We start from the raw sequence: 16,829 nt of genomic DNA, 5'->3' as shown, positions 1-16,829 counted from the left end.
CCCCCCCCAAAACAGGCAGCTGGGCTATGTGACTCATAGCTCTAAGTGCCAGGGCATTTCTTTCAATCAACACATTAAAAAGAGCTGGATTTTGTGTTGTTCTTTCTCAACCCTTTATCAAGCATAGTAGAAAACCTTTTGTATATGTGCGTGTGTGCACACACACACACACACATATATAGTATGTATGTAGAATATGATATATATATTTTAGAAAACATGAATTTTTGCCTAGCTAAAAAACTTATGACATTTTTGTTCCACTTGTTTGACTTGTTAGGAATAGAATACTAGATTTCTAATTTATATTTATTCAAAACTTTGATATAGTTTCATGTATTTTGGCATCTAGTGTCACTGCTATGTCCAGAAAGTTTATTATCTTAATGATTTTTTAAAAATTGAATGAGGATTAAATCTTTTAATTCAGTTCCAAGAATATAAAGAAATACTATCTTGGTTTAAAAAAACAGGAAAATAAATGTGATACAGTATTATTAACTAAAGTACAGATTTTGTTCAAATTTCAAAAAAAAAAAAAGAGTTGGATAAATCTGTGATAAATTAGGTCTATTATCAGTATTTAAACACACTACCCCCTCCTCTGAATTTCATGTAAGTGGTAAATTAAATCTTTTAATTAAATGAAATATTTTTTTATCTTCTGGAATTAATTTTATTCTGGGGATGATTCACAAAAGGACTATTAGCTACCATGAAATTACAACCAGCACTATAGCAACAGGATTATTATGCCAACACAGACAGTGGATTCTCAAAGCCTAAGAATAGAAAAAACAAGGTGAAAAACACATTCAGCATTTCTCAAAACTTCTTTACATTTTAATTGGCCAAATGTAAAGCAGTTTTGGTTTCAAGTAACTGGGTGATATTTCAAATTTATCAGAGATTTCATTCTTATAACTTCTACAAGAATTAATGAATTTGGACCAAATCTAGTTGTTACTAAAGGAATTAAGATGTAACTCTAATGTTATGTCTTAAAACAAAATATCTGCAGTCTTAAAACATCAGTGATAAATTTATTCACAGAAGCTTCCATATTCAAGTTTTTAAAGACTTTCAATTAAACCTGGCCTGTGGCTAAAGGTTACTGAGACAAAAATTTTAATAAGGTTTCTTTTTTTTTCGTTTATAAAGAATCTCAAAGTGGGCATATGGCTCACAATATATAAACTACACTGGTAAATTGCTTGCCCACATCTGGTTAATATGCAACATGTGTTATTTTAACCACATGAAGGTCACAAAGTCACTAATTTATTTTTAGTAAATATTTAAACCACTGTATGAAAATAATAGCACATTAGGCAGGAAAGTTTAAAATTAAACCTAAGCTCAGCACTCAGATTCCTCTGGTGTAATCATCTGATCAAGTTATCTAAAGCATTGAAATGTGTGTATATAAACTTACACTGTGAAAGAAAAACAGTTTGGGGGAGAAAAAAAAAAACTGTTACAAGATTTTAGATAAGAATAAGTATTCAAGAGATGGAATTTAGGGGCAAGAGTAGTTTAATTGAGCACAGAATAATATATACAGGAAGCTCAAAGTCAAGTGTGTGACTAGTTGAATGAAAATTTTAACTAAACTTCTCCACTAAAAGAATATGACAAGTCTTTACTGGCTGCAAGTTCAAAGGCCAGGTGTGAAAGGAAATAAAACAGATGTGTTACAGAAAATTCAGTGAAAGTCATTTTTTCTTCCCAATAACATTTTTGAGAATGTGTAGCTAGTGGTAAAGGACCCGCCTACTAATACAGGAGACTTAAAAGACATGGTTTCGATCTCCAGGAAGATCCCCTGGAGAAGTGGTATGGCAACCCACTCCAGGATTCTTGCCTGGAGAATCCCATGGACAGAGAAGCCTGGCAGGCCTCAGTCCATAGCATCACGAAGAGTCAGACACAACTGAAGCGACTTAGCAAGCAGCATGCATGGCAGAAGTTTACATGCCCAGCTTTGTTTTCTTTGCTTTCTTTCAGTAGAGGAACTGAAAGAAGGGACTAGATATGGTATGGCCAGGAGATATTACAAGAATAGTTTTATGACACCTCAAGGCCCTCTGAAAGCAAGTTTTGAACTTTTTAAGAGTGCGTTACTATTTCTCTGTCTTTATGCACTATATTCAAAAACTTTTTTGCATACTTTTTTGAATTTGGAAAAAAGACAATTAAAATTGTCTAGCACAAACTTCTCGTTATTCATGAGGATAATGAGGGCCATAGAGGTTGAATGACTTATTCAAGAGTAAAGGATAAACTAATTGTGGACCTAGTGAGGAAAACAGAAAAGGTCTCCTAATTGTAGATATCACTGTATAGAATTTTTTTTAAATCAAGAGACCAAACTCAACCATTCAGCTGAATAAACATCAAAACACAAGTAAACTATCCTAGCCAGGCCTGTGCTGGCAAATGAAAGGCTCATTTATCTTCAGCTTTTTTTTCTCATATCACTTCTATGATTTGATTGGTAAGCCCAATTATCAACTACATTAAATCACAGGCCATGAAATCAACATTGGATGAAAACTGTATTCTGCTTCTAAAGCAATGATTTAGGAGTTAAGAAGCCCAGTCATAAATCCATAGTGTTGTATGCACAAAGTCATTTTACAGTTTTGGCTCACATATTTGAGATTGCATACAGGCTAAGAAAATTATTTTCTTCCTATTCATTTATTTTCTCTTGTGTCTGATTTGTCACCTAATGAAGTTAGTTGTAATAAAATCAACATTATTACATTTAGCTTAAATGCCTTGAAGAAAGCTCTGTAATGAAGTGCTATTCTGGAGTGTTTGAAGTCTGAAGGGAAATGAGTTGTGATAACACAGGAAGCTCCAGTATGAATGGACTTCTCATGAAATAAGTGAACTTTTTACTGATTAAGCCAAAGGACTGATGAAGAGTCATTTTGGTCATTGTCCATCTCTGGAGAACAGAATTAGTATTTCTCTTAATATCAGGTGAACAGAAGCTAGCACAAGCCAGTTTCTCTCCTAAGGAAAGGGGTTTTATGACAAAAATTTTGCAGTCTGCTTGGAAAGGAAGAGGAAGGAGTCTTTGCCTTCGATTAGTGGAATAGGCTGTCTGCATCATTTCCTTTCATCTTTTGTAGTCAAAGTCCTTGGAACATACAGAAATTTATGAGTTATCTTATAGAATTTAGATTAAGCAAACTAATTATATTATGCTTGACTCCAAGTTATTAATAGAATTTGCCAATTTTTATTTGAATATTTAAAAGAATACAGGCAATAACTAGATAACTAAAGGAAGGGAAGAACAAAATGTATAACCATGCTTCTGACTCTACATAAAGCACTATTGTGACTGTGTAAAATCTTTACCAATAACGAAAGCTGAAAAATAGTAAACAAATATAAAAAAATCAGTTTCCCAATCTCTTTTGTGAATTGGCATAAACACATAAATGTACAAACTAAAATAATTTTACAAATACTTTTCTTTTTCCAATCATTTTTATCGTAAGACTTTCAGCGAATTGGGACACTGAGGGACAGGAAGTTTTATCTTTTTACAGCAAATTAAGCTGTACACAATAAAATGAATGAAGGGGAAGAAACAGTTTTGAAATTTTTTTTTATCCAACATTGCATAAATTACAAATATTAGAATTGTTAAGCTGTAGTTAACTTGTCTGTACTGGTTTCTTTCTATACTCAAAGATTCTTTCAATCTGTGCAATACAGTGGAAAGCTTCAACTATAAATTTTCATAACCTAGTGATACTCAGGGGTATCAAACATTTTTGTATTCAAGGTCATCTTAAAAATTTTCAAGGGTATGCTATCTTAACTGATTTTTACCAAGTTGCCCATTTCCAAGAAGGCCCAAAAATAGTAATATGAGTAAAACTAGTTTTTCCTACTCCTATGGAATCATAAAATGTTACTTATTTAGGACAAATTACTATTAGACTCCTTTAGAGATCCAGAACTATTAATGACTGACTAACAGTCACAGCCTATCTGGGCTGCTGTTTAGAGCCAACAACCCAGCTGTCTAGAGGCTATGAAATATGAAGTGGCCTTCTTAGTGTCTGCAAAACTATCCACCTAGGAAGACAGGTAGCAAGGTCGTTTCATCACTGCCAATATTAAAGATCGAAGAACAACCTGATAAAATTCAACTACAACATCTATGCTGCATAAAATTTTTTTAAATTATGAAGCCTGAATATTGAATGCCCTGCATCTTGGGTCTTGTTTGATTATGTGATCATGCTAATGAGTTCAATGCCACTAAGAATACGAAAGGAAAAGAAAAACAAAATGATGAGTGGTGGTGGGGAGCAAACCGGAGAATAGAAAAGCCTGTGCACAGGAGTATAAAGTTAAGCTGGGGGGAAAAAAAATTTCAAGGGAAATTAGTACTCAAGGTGCAGTAGAGAATGGAATGCAGGAAACAATGTCAGCTGATTTAAATGCGACAGTCTTGTTGGTTACATATCAGTGACAACTCTCTTTTGTTTCAAAGAAGGACTTGAAATGTTTTTGCATTATTAATGAGGTGAAGGATTCCAAGAAGGAATTTTATAACTGATTAGCAAGGAATAATATGTACTGTCAGCATGCATATTTCTATTTAAAACGTTATCTAATGAACAGGGTTTATGCAAATTTATACTATGCGACGGAGGGAGTCAAAAGTAAGTGGAACTTAATTGAAAAAAACAAAAAAACAACTAGCACATTCCTGTTTGCTACTGACCCTCTTCAGTTGTTGTTGTAACTGTTCCCTCATGGACTCAGGACAATTGTCCAGCTGGGTCTTCTGCTCGGAGTAAAGCTCCTGAAGCCTCTCTAGTTTTTCCCTTTCAGCATCAAGCTTTACCTTCTCCTGAAGTTCAGAAATCAGAAAATAGAAGTTACCTTCATACCCCAAGCAGACGTTAGTGAACATTTCCCATGGATAACACAAATAAACAAACTCACAAACTCCAGACATCCTAGGAATGTAGAAACATATCTTGTTAGTGACTAAGATAAGGAGGTCTAAGTGGAAGTAAAGACAAGGGGCCCCATTTCTGCATTCTCGAAACCCAGCCCACTCCATTGGGTGTTGGCACTGATCCCGGTCTTCCCTTCCTCCCTTCCTTCCTGCCACCATGTTACAAAGGCAGGGGAAGCAACAGTCATATTGGTCAATGGTGAACAAAGAACAAAAGAAATGCCAGCCAAATTCCTAAGATAGCCCTGCAGACAGTCACTTGCCAGAGAACCAAACAAAGGATGGCTAGTATTTACCTTGAACACAGTCAGAGTCCAATTTGCTGAAGGCATGTGTTAAGCAAACTTTGGAAACTATTTAAATTTTGTTCTTAGGTTAGAGGCATGTTAGGTGCATAAGTTGATATTCCAGTCATCTGGAACAGTTTCAGCTCTTTGGCAACCCTCAGAGTTTAAGCAACTAGAAAATCTGCTGTCAAGGAGAGCATCTAGTTCAGACATTGAGAGAGCTAGTAACAGTGCAAGGCTGACAGAGCAGCAAAAGGAAGACTTGTTAGACAGTTCAGATACACCAAAGGTGTGACATTTATTGTGGAGATAAGGACTTCCCTACAAAGACTGACATAAAAAATGATTGAAACGAGGACCACGGAAAAAGTAAAGGAGTCAGAGAACAGAAGAGGAAAGGGAAGATTGCACTACATCCCTCCCAGTCACACACTTCAAAGTGACCCTGGATGTTTTCCAGGGTGTAATAGGCAAATACTGTTATACACTATTACAGTCTTATAAGGCTGCCTCTTAAACTGAGAAGTAAGGCTCCAGTCTGTTTAGTGTCAGTTTTCCCATCTTGTGTTCCTTTTATGATACTCTGGACCCTTGAAGTAACTTTCAGATCTAGTCCTCCCCTTGGGTAACACTCTCAGCCTAAACTAGAGCACTTCAGTGGCATGGGAGCACCACCACCAGTCGAGGCACGCGTGATCAGTTGTATCAGACTCTTTGCCACCCCAAGGATTGTAACCCGCTAGGCTCCTCTGTCCATGGGAATTTATATTTTTAAAAAAGTAAAAAAAAGAAAAGAATACTAGAGTGAGTTCCCGTTTCCTTCTCCAGGGGATCTTCCCAACCTGGGATCGATCCTGCATCTCCTGCATTTGCAGGCAGATTCTTAACCACTGAGCCACCTGGGAGCCCTCCTTTAGGTTACTCACTTTCAGTGGTGCTACTAGAAAAGCTGCATTCTGTTTTACACCTCCTTGCTTCTGTCACTGTTCCCTGTCCCTTCGATAAGCAAAATACCACCACTTGACTTTCTTATGTTCACTATTGATTTGGTAGAAATAAAGCTGGCTTCCAAGCATATTACAGAAAAAAATTTTTTTGAAGGATGAAGATTTGAAGTAGCCCTATAAATTTATACTGCGTTCATTTCTTCATCCAAATGGTCATGATTTCCTATGTAAAATACATGTAAATTCTTTATAAAAGATGTTACATTTTAAGTATATGACATCAATACCTACACCAGTGCACTTGGGTCTCCACTTTTGGCTTACATTTTAAAATTTTGAGGGCATTTTAGAAATGTATATTTTGATTTAAAAGCGTCTTTTTTTCTCAAAATGATTACATCTAGAAGTCATAAAACTGACACTCTTACCTCATATATCAGCCTAAAAATGATTCTACAACTTAGACTTTAGCAGACAATAAAGAAAGTTTCCTAAAAGGGAACTTCCTGGCAGTTCAGTGGTTAGGACTTGGTGCTTTCACTGCCAAGGGCCCAGGTTCAATCCCTGGTCTGGGAATTAAGATCTCACCAAAAAAAGAAAAAAAAGAAAGGAAGTTTCCTGAGTCTTTAATGTGAAGCATGCTCACTAAGCACAGCTGCTGTGTAGGAGTGAGAAAAAGCAATGGTGTCCTTCACAGAATAAAGGATTCTCAAGTGTTACCGCACAGAAAACTGAATATACTAGTACCAGTTAGATTTAGTCCTTAGCTTCAGAATTAATCATTTTTTCCCTTAATAAAGCCAACAGTACAGAACACTTGTTGTCTTTTGGCTAAGAAAATGTGCTATTTCCCTTACTTGCAAATCAAAGATTGCCCTATTACATAGCAAAAGAATATTATCCACAAAGAGTTCTATTTCTAGGTACTGTATCACCAGAATTTGCACCCATTCCAGTTCCAAACAGAAAGGTAAATAAGTAAGAAAATTATTTATTCCAATCAAATAGCAAATGTGCAAAGCCCTAAGATTTCAAATCATATATGATAGAAAACACTGAAACGACATCTAATATGAAAAGGCCTAAAAGACAGGTCTTAATTTCAGAGAAATAACCCAACTATTCCGCTAATGCTCTCAATTTTTAAACTGTTAATAATAAGCAGAAGTAAACAACTAGTAAAACATACCTTGTGTCTACATAGTGCCTTCCTTCTGAGGTGCTCAAAACGTTTGGCAATTCCATACAAGGAGGCGGTTACGAGAATTACGCAAGCAGGCACCATCAAAACCGCCTGCGGCTTCTCTGTGGTTATCAGTGGTGCTGCGGCCACTACCTTGGTCTCAGAGCGAAAGCTCAATGGGGCTAAAGCTAGGGCAGAGGAAGTGAGGGGAAGGATGAAAGAGGGACTAGTGACAGGTGGGCCAGGCTATAAATCACAGGGGGCCGCAGAGGTGATATCACTCCTACAAGAGCCAACAGTAGGCCAACAGCTGAGCCAGAGAGAAACGAATATACCTCTCTTCTAATTATTGTCCAGGAAGTTTTCAAAGAAAAATTAGCTCTAGGCAAGCGGTTGATTAGAGCTGAAAGTATCACCTTCTACAGTGAAGGTAAAATAGTGGAACACATTACATGACATTCCAGGGTTTGGGGAGTCTAGCTTTTTCCATGTAATATATTAACACCAGGTATCATCCTCGTTCCCCAGATTCAAACTGGTAACGTCACCTATTCTAATTACTACAGGCACAGTGCTATTTTCTCTTTTTAATTTAAATTTTTTATTCTCTATTGAGTATAGCCGATTAACAATATTGTGACAGTTTCCAGTGAACAGTGAAGGAACTCAAGCCATAGATAAACACTTATCCATTCTCCCCTAATTTCCCCTCCCATGAGGCTGCCACATCACATTGGGAGACAGCTCATTTTTTCTTAGATTCATAAATCCGTTTTCAGGAAATATATGAATTAAACTGCATTTTAAATATTTTTAACAAATTTGAATTACTTTGTTGAAAGAATAAGATTAACCTTTCAGGAATCAGAACAGTCCAGGAAGATGCAGATGTACAGGGGGGCATTTATTTTAAAAAGACCAGAACATGACTTCCCTAGAGACACGGCTGCCGCCATTGTTTTCCAATTGCCTTGTCTTCTCTACATGGACTGGCAGAAATCCAGTTGGGTCATAAATTCATTGCCAGATTCTGCCTATTTAGGGTATTGAAGACTGATGTTCCTGAAGTGTATACAGGGCCAAAGGTAAAATTTTCACCAGCAAATAAAAGTAAAAAGTGCTGTATAGAGTTGAGCCTATATCTCAACTCTCAGTGAAGTTGTTCATTCACTCAGCCAATAAATATTTATAAACGGACTAGAGAAAGAGAGAAGAGGTAAGTTGATCACTGTCCCTATGAAGTACAGTCTAGCTAGTTCTGTGCTCATCAGCCCGGACCACATTAGAATGCACTGGGAGAGCTTTTAAATACACTGTCTCCCAGAGTTGTAAGGCTAGGGATGAAACATTTAAAAAACTTCTCCAGGTTTTCTCAGATGCAACCAGAATCACTGATTCAGCCAACCAGAATAATGTGAGAGCCAAAGAACTACAAAATGAACTAAAATTTGATTTCTGTGATGAAGACTCAGGACAAAATACAGAATCCATCAAATTTTGTTCTGAAGGTATTTGACCTTAGAACCTTGCCTTCATAGTATAAAAGTCCTCTCTTATAAGTAAAATTCCAAATGTAAAGTTTTAACTTTTAGATTAAATGCCTCAAGTGAACCCCTCTCCCCAAAAGAACTGTGAGATTCCAACATCCAAAATGCTTTCAAAGAGGAAAGACAAATTTCAAGATCAGAAGTAAAATGACTCTCTTCTAATCATACCAATGATCCAGAGAAGGTATAAATTTACCCTTAGTTATCGGAACATGTACACAGGAGTTGCCAATAATCTTGAATAAACTTAAAAATCCAAGACGTTATTTTGTCAGATCTCTTGTTAAAAGACAACAATACATTTTCTCTAAGTTGTAGTCTCAAAGAAAGGAACTGAAATTTAACTTGCTGCCTCTATTAGAAATTCACTACTACACAGAAAATTCTTAAATGCCAATAAAAACATAATTTTACCACATCTAACTAATATTTGGTTTGAGTTTACCCTGTAAAGATGCCTACTTCATTAGTTTATAAGGTTGCCAGATAAAATAGAGGAAACCCAGTTAAATGTAGATGAACTTAAGATGAACAACAAATGATTTTTTAAATGTATGGTGGTAGTTTAGTCACTAAGTCATGTCCAATTCTTCGCGACTCCCATTGACTGTTGCCCACCAGGCTTCTCTGTCCATCTGACCTACAAGGAAAGCCTGCTTTTAAATATGTTTCAGATGGGGCTTCCCTGGTGGCTCGGCAAGTAAAGAATCCACCTGCAATGCAGGAGACTGCCTCAATCCCTGGGTTGGGAAGATCCCCTGGCAGCCCTAAATCTGGCAGCCCTGTTAGCTTGATAAAGGCTTCTGAAAAATTAAGATTCATATTTGTAATTTCCAAAGTATTCAGCACAGAATCCAGCACAAACAGGTACTGAAGCCATGTTTCTTGAAACACTGTGTTAAGTTTGCAATTGATGCACAGGTATGTTGAAATTCATAACACCTAAGCTACTACTTTTTAATGTGTCACTTTATTTATTTTTGTCTGTGTTGGTTCTTAGTGGCTGCGCTGGGCTTTCCTCTGGCTGTGGCAAGCAGGGGCCACTCTTCAATGCAGTGCGAGGGCGTCTCATTGCGGTGGTTCCTCCTGTTGTGGAGCGGAGGCTCTAGGGTGTGTGGGCTCAGAAGATGAGGCTCCCAGGCTCTACAGCACAGGCTTGATAGTTGTGGAGCAGGGTTTAGTTGCTCTGCAGCACGTGGGGATCTTCCCAGACCAGGAATCAAACCCGTGTCTTCTGCATTGCCAGGTGGACTCTTTATCACTTAGTCACCAGGGAAGCCCCTCTAAGCCATCATTTTTAAGGGTGCATGGGTGTGAGCTCAGTCACTTCAGTCATGTTCAACTCTTTGCGAATCTCTGAACCGTAGTCCACCAGGCTCTTCCGTCCATGCGGATTTCTCCAGGCAAGAATACTGGAGTGGGTTGCCATGCCCTTCTCCAGGGGATCTTCTCAACCCAGGGATCAAACTCAACTCTCCCATGTCTCCTGCATTACAGGCAGATTCTTTACCACTGAACCACCAGGAAAGCCCCCTCTAAGCCATCATTTTTAAGGATGGCCCATTCAAAGTCCTCTCCATACCCCTTCCAGTCTCTTTCCTTCCAGTTCCTAAACCACATGGGGAGGTTTGAGAGGCATGCATTCTCAGAGGTTCAAAATCAGGCAATTGTTTCAGAGCCAAAATCACTTATCTGAAATTTGCAAGGCTAAATGTGTTCTAGGTTTCAGAATATCCTGCATTTAATAGAGGTAACACAGTTTATAAAGCATATACTGTATGGCATTTTCAGTGAGGTCTGGGGCAATACCCTATAATCAAATATACTTCTATTTCTGCTGCTACTTATAAATATTCATATCAAGTGTGAATATCAGTCCAAGTCAAGTTTTGCAACCATAAGTTTTGATGCCAACCTTATAAAAAAATTTTTTTCCCTACAAAACTTCAGAATTGTAGAGGAAAGATTATGGACCTATGTGCATAGATGCTAATTGTTGAAAACCCTCTTGAGAGGCACATTCTTATATTATTTTCAGGGGATTTATTTTCTGTTGATTTTGACAAATTAATTGCACAATTGATGGATGTTTAGTGTGAAAAACACTGGAAAATAATTGTTGAAAACCTTCTTGAGAGGCACATTCTTATATTATTTTCAGAGGATTTTTTTTCTATTGATTTTGACATATTAATTGCACAATTGATGGATGTTTAGTGCAGAAAACACTGGAAAATCAGAACACTATGCATTTATGTAATCAAACAATCATCAGGAAAAAAAAAATCACCTTAATCTGGAATCCTGTTCATTTAATCCCCAAATCCCACAATATAGTTCCACTTCCTCTAAACAGGGAGCTAACTTTGAAATGTAAGAAAGAGGCACGGGAAGGGCTGGGTCTCTTCTGAACACTGCCTGTGACTTGGCAGCGACTCTGCACCCAACAGGCATTAACACTTTGCATGGAATTCTAGGCAGGCTCAGTCTTCTCCTGGCTCAGAGGAAGGATGGGGAGGAAGTAACAGGTACTTTGGCAAGATGACAATGGAGAATACAATTAACCACTTAAGATATGAGGCTTATTATAGAAAAATTAGCCAACTAATTGAAGGAAATTTCACTCAGGAACACGCTGCATAGCATGGAGTGATTTAAGCCTCAGCTCCCACATTTAAGTGTGTTTAGCTACAAAAGTATGCAGACCAAGATTGCTACAAAGTCTCACAATCTATCTGTGTGAGGACAGATCTTTAAGCAGAACGATGGTTTGAGCTTTGTGATGACCCATCTGGGTGACAGGAGAGACTTCAACAAGACTATGTGAGCAAAGCCTTTCCTTAACCATTTTATTTAATTTCAGTACAACTAATTTTTGATTGTCATATGCTCAGGGGCAGGAATGAGAAGATAATCCAAAAATAGAGACACTGAAAAGCTATTTTCGGTTCTGAATTTTTTATGTTGTCAGAAATAGACAAAGACAGAAGGGAAATGGACATAAACAAATGCAGAAAGACATCCAGCAGTCCAATGATGCTTTGCCTTTAGAGAGCGGAAGCGCTGGGGGAGGGAAGCCATTCCAGCTCTGCCCAAACTGAGCTTCACAGTTCTGGTGGCTTCCCAGTCACCAAGCCCATCAAACTAAAATAGTTTTCCAGTGCAGAGGTTAACGAGTCTCTCTCCTTTCTCTTGCTCTAAGAAAATACTATGGCTTTAAGCTTACTGCTTCAAATAAACATCCCCTTTGAGTTTATGTTCAAGCCTGATCCTTCTATTTGTTTGGGGTTCATCCAAGCTCATAGAGACTCTATTTGTGATGTGGCTGCTGTCTGAGAACGCAACAGGCAGACGGCCTTCAGCTCAGAGTCACCTGGAAACAGGCACACTGATGGACTTGGCAATGGTACCCACAGGGGCAATGAAAGAGCAGTCCAGGGAGCTACTGCAAACATGTATTGTACATATACTCATATGTACATATATGTGTATATGTACATATATGTACACATATATGTATATGCACATATACATACAATACATAGATATATATACATGTATATACGTGTGTGTATACATGTATTGTATATATATTCAACAAATACATAATTAAAGACTGTCTATATTTTGAACCCAGGTCCATATATTATTATGTCTGTAGTTTGTATTTTGAGCTTCCCTGGTAGCTCAGCAGGTAAAGAATCTGCCAGCAATGCAGGAGACCTGGGTTCAATCCAGGAAGATCCCCTGGAGAAGGAACAGGCTACCCACTCCAGTACGGCCCGGAGAATTCCATGGAGTCCATGAGGTTGCAAAGAGTCCGACACAAGTGAGCATAGTATAGTACCATATAATAATAGTGGTCACCTATGAAATACATCAATTTATACTAAGCACAGAAAACAGAATGATAGTTCCCAAATAAGCTAAAAGAAATAACATTAAAGTCTGATCTTGAGAGCCAAGGAAACAATGTCGATAATTTCACACCAGGATTTGAACTCTCATGTGATATTAAACTTTTCTCCTATGGCTCCAGGCCTTGTCTCAAAAAATGAGAGCCAGGTTTACAGGATGTGCTGCCGACATCTGAATTGGAGTTTGCCCAACAGGGATATCTTTCAGGTTTTGGTTTTCTCATTTCACCGTTTATATCTGACAACAGCAACAGGTGTATGGGAAAGGAAACGAGATCCAAAAGGGTAAAGGCCACTTCCTTCTTCTGTCTTACGCCCTGGCTTGACGAGCCGCCTGGCATGAGCACTTGGACAGACCATCCCAGCTGTCCTGAAACTTGGCTGCACGTAGCTCTGAAGCAGGTGTTTGGCTGCATGTTTCTGTTCAGACTCAGCTAGGACTCGCCGTTAGCAGAAGATCCAAGGACAATATTCCCCAAGAATACTGGGCGGTATTCTGGCACCTCTTACGAGCTGGATAAACAGTGGGTAACAGTGCCTACCTCTATTTCACAGGCTAGAGAGGGAAATACATATCTAACAAAACCAAAACAAATATAAATGATAAAATGTGATTTGTGAAAGGACTGATAGAACAGAGAGCACATCATCTGAGCTGGAAAGGGCCGGTAGAGTTTTTCTGAAAAACTAACAGTGAGCTCAAGCCTTGAAAGACAGAGCCAACCAGACACAGAATATGGGAAAGGAGATTCCAGGCAAGGCAAGCTGATCTGCAAGGGACCTTGGCAGGGGCAGAGGGTGGGGTGGATCTTTGAACAAATAGAAAGAAGGCCACCATGTGAATGATGTGCAGAGGGGAGAAAAGTAATATAAACAGTCAGGATAGATAAGGAATTTAGGTTCATGTAAAATACAGGGGAATACAAACCAGAACGATGTGACCTAATTTATATTTTTAAAAAGTCACACTGGCTGCTGTGAAGAAAATGGGCTGAAGGGAAGCAAAGGGAAATGGAACTCAAAAGGAAATGTTGATGATTTTGAAGAGAATGCTATTAGGGGAGATGCAGAGAAGTTAAAGTAACTGAAAAATAGCATTGTAATCAATTATAAGTGGGGTTGATAGAGAAAGAAATATTAGGATCTACTTCCAGGTTTCTGTTTGGGCATATAGGTGTATAATGATGCCACTTCCTGGTGGGCAAACTAGAGGAAAAGCAGGATTGGAAGTAGGGGAGGTGTATGGAAGGCAAGGGGAAAGATGAGATCAAGAGTTCAGTTACGGGGTGTTCAGCTGGAAATACCTGAGAAATCTCTCAGTGGAGATATCAGCTGGGCTACAGGATATGAGTCAGAAGTACAGAAAAAGGTTGTGGACTAAAGACATACATTTGACAGTCACCAGTGCATACAGGTTATTTGAAGCTATGGCTATAAAAGAATGTGAAAATACAAGAGCAGAGAGTTCTCAACAAGAGATGGCGGGTGTTAACCAGACATACTGTGGAGATCATTCCACAGTGTACACAAATATTGAATAATTATGTTGATACCCGAAACTAATATCATATGTCAATTACACCTCAACTTTTCAACAAAAAAGAGAATGAGTCAAGGCATATATCTTAATTCAGACCAATGAGAGGGCACAGAATTTTTCCGTGAACTTCTGGGAAAGTTTGATCTTGCTTTAAAAAAAAAAAAAAGAAGAAGGTGGTTCAGATCAGAGACACTCTTAACAACTGGCTGGGCAGAGGCAGAGGAAGAAGCAAGGGGAACTCAGATGGAAATGTCAGAGAGAAGAGTAAGAGGACAAGAAGGAAAGCCAGAAGAGTGTGGTACCTGGAGGCAAAGGGGCTGGGTAGGGGGTAGTGCCCAGGAAAAGAGTTGTCCCTTATCTTGAATGCTGAACAGAAGTGTGCTCATAAGAGGGCTGAAAAGCGCCCAGCAGGTGGGTTAGGCTGCACTAAGGCAGCAGTACGAACAGGAGCAACTGATGGAGCAGGGAAACAAGAATGGGAGGAACAGCTAACTGAGCAAGATATCATCCAGCGTACTGAGAAAACTGTTTGAAAAGCTCAGCTATGTTGAAGAGAAACTAGCTAAGATAATCGCTGGAAGGAACTTTATTTTTAAATAATAATAATAATTTTGAAAATTTAAATTTATTTATTTTAATTGGAGGCTAATTACAATATTGTGGTGGTTTTTGCCATACATTCACATGAATCAGCCATGGGTGTACATGTGTTCCCCGTCCTGAACCAATTTTTAAAAATAATAATGTTGGCATATTGGCGGTATAGGTCCAGTAAAGAGGGAGTGGATGGGGGGAGCTGGAAACAGAAGGATTGAAAAACCTCTAGACGGTGGGACGGTACCCTGGGTACATCCAAAGGGACGGGTCTTTGAGGGGAAAAGAGCCTTCCTCGGGCTCCCCAGGTGGTGTTAGTGGTAAAGAACTTGCCTGCCAATGCAGGAGACGTAAGAGACTCAGGTTCAGTCCCTGGGTCAGGAAGATCCCCTGGAAGAGGGCATGGTAACCCACTCCAGTTTTCTTGGCTGGAGAATCTCATGGACAGAGAGGTTCGGCGGGCTACAGCCTGTGGGGTCACAAACAGTCAGATATGACTGAAGCAACTTAGCACGCGCAAACACGAGCCTTTCTTTGTGAAGATGCTGCTGCTGCTAAGTCGCTTCAGTCGTAATTTCTAAGTAGTGGTGAAGTAGGTGGTGAGATCATCTCAGAGCCAAGCGGAGGAAATTGGACTAGAAGTTTGAACAGAGTGAAGGTATGAAATAGCCATGCCATAAAACAGTAGAGTAACATTATTTGAGAAAGAGTGATGCTGCCAAGAGGTATTCAGTCTCTGTTTGAGTTTGGTTGTCAAGAATATGCAGTAACATCATCTAGGCCAGTCTGTTTTCACTTCCCTCGCTCTCCCCCGGAATCTCTCACCCAAAGCCAGTTTCTGTCATTTTTCATACCATGTGATGACAGACAATAATCCCACCTTCCGAGACCGACTAATCCCCTAACAGCTGCGTGAGCTGCTTCTATACTTCAAGCCCCCACTGTCCCCTCTCTTCAAAATAATAATAGGAAGGATACAATAAAGAACAATAATGTAAGTAGCCTCCTCTTTGTTTCCACCCATGTTACTAGAGTTCCATCTCTACCTTAGGTCTGGAGAATATAACACAACTGGCCCTGAAAAGTGAGATTTAGCACTCAACTTACTTCACTTTTGTGTGTAGAATTTACAGGCTGTGTCATATGTGGGTTACACAAAGACAAACAACTACACGGATGGGGAAGGCAGACAGGTTCACAGAGAATCTGATACCCCATTCCTATGTCCCACAAGCTTTCCAGTTTGACATAAACAGTAAAATACTAGCAAGCACCAAAACAAAGACACCTGATGACTCCAACAAAAGTTCCTTGCTGTATCAGTGCAGAATCTTTGAAAACCATAATATTGCTGTTCAGCAGAACTAGACAATAAATGCTTTCATGTGGTTTTGAGCTTTTAAAGAAAAATATGTCCACTACGCAAATGGATTCTTTACTGTTTCAAAGTCTGGAGCTCAAAGGCACATACATAAACTTTAACATGAAAAAGATGTGCAGTTTAATCTTGACAAGCAGGCAACCAAGAAATTGATATGTAGCTTTTAATCTGACTTTAATTTCTGACAATATATTTTTGAGCTCACTATCTGGCACCAAGATCAAATGCCTTTATTTATAGGTTTCAAACAAAGAGAAGCCTAAAAAGGAAGCCATATGCAGCAGAAATCCTCTCCATATATTAACGGTGGAATTTACTCAAATTGAAATTTTTTTTTCTTTTTCTCAGTTTAGAGGAGAACTCGATGATCAAGAAAGAATGTAAGCTCATTTGTTTGTTTGTTTGTTTGTTTTTCAAATTTTAATTTTAATTTT

At 38.5% G+C, this 16,829-nt stretch overlaps 1 protein-coding gene across 1 annotated transcript in view; it reads right to left on the bottom strand.

The window, feature by feature from the left end:
• The window catches only part of PHLDB2 (pleckstrin homology like domain family B member 2), a 90,981-nt gene that overhangs the window by 39,948 nt on the left and 34,204 nt on the right, over positions 1 to 16,829 (bottom strand). Inside the window, exon 5 of the mRNA XM_052651140.1 lies at positions 4,760 to 4,888. Coding sequence (XP_052507100.1) covers positions 4,760 to 4,888 — 129 coding nt within the window. The remainder of the gene's footprint in view (positions 1 to 4,759; positions 4,889 to 16,829) is intronic.

This window comes from Budorcas taxicolor, chromosome 1, assembly GCF_023091745.1.
Source record: "Budorcas taxicolor isolate Tak-1 chromosome 1, Takin1.1, whole genome shotgun sequence".
Classification (NCBI taxonomy): Eukaryota; Metazoa; Chordata; class Mammalia; order Artiodactyla; family Bovidae; genus Budorcas; species Budorcas taxicolor.
This window is presented reverse-complemented; position numbering and strand designations above follow the sequence as displayed.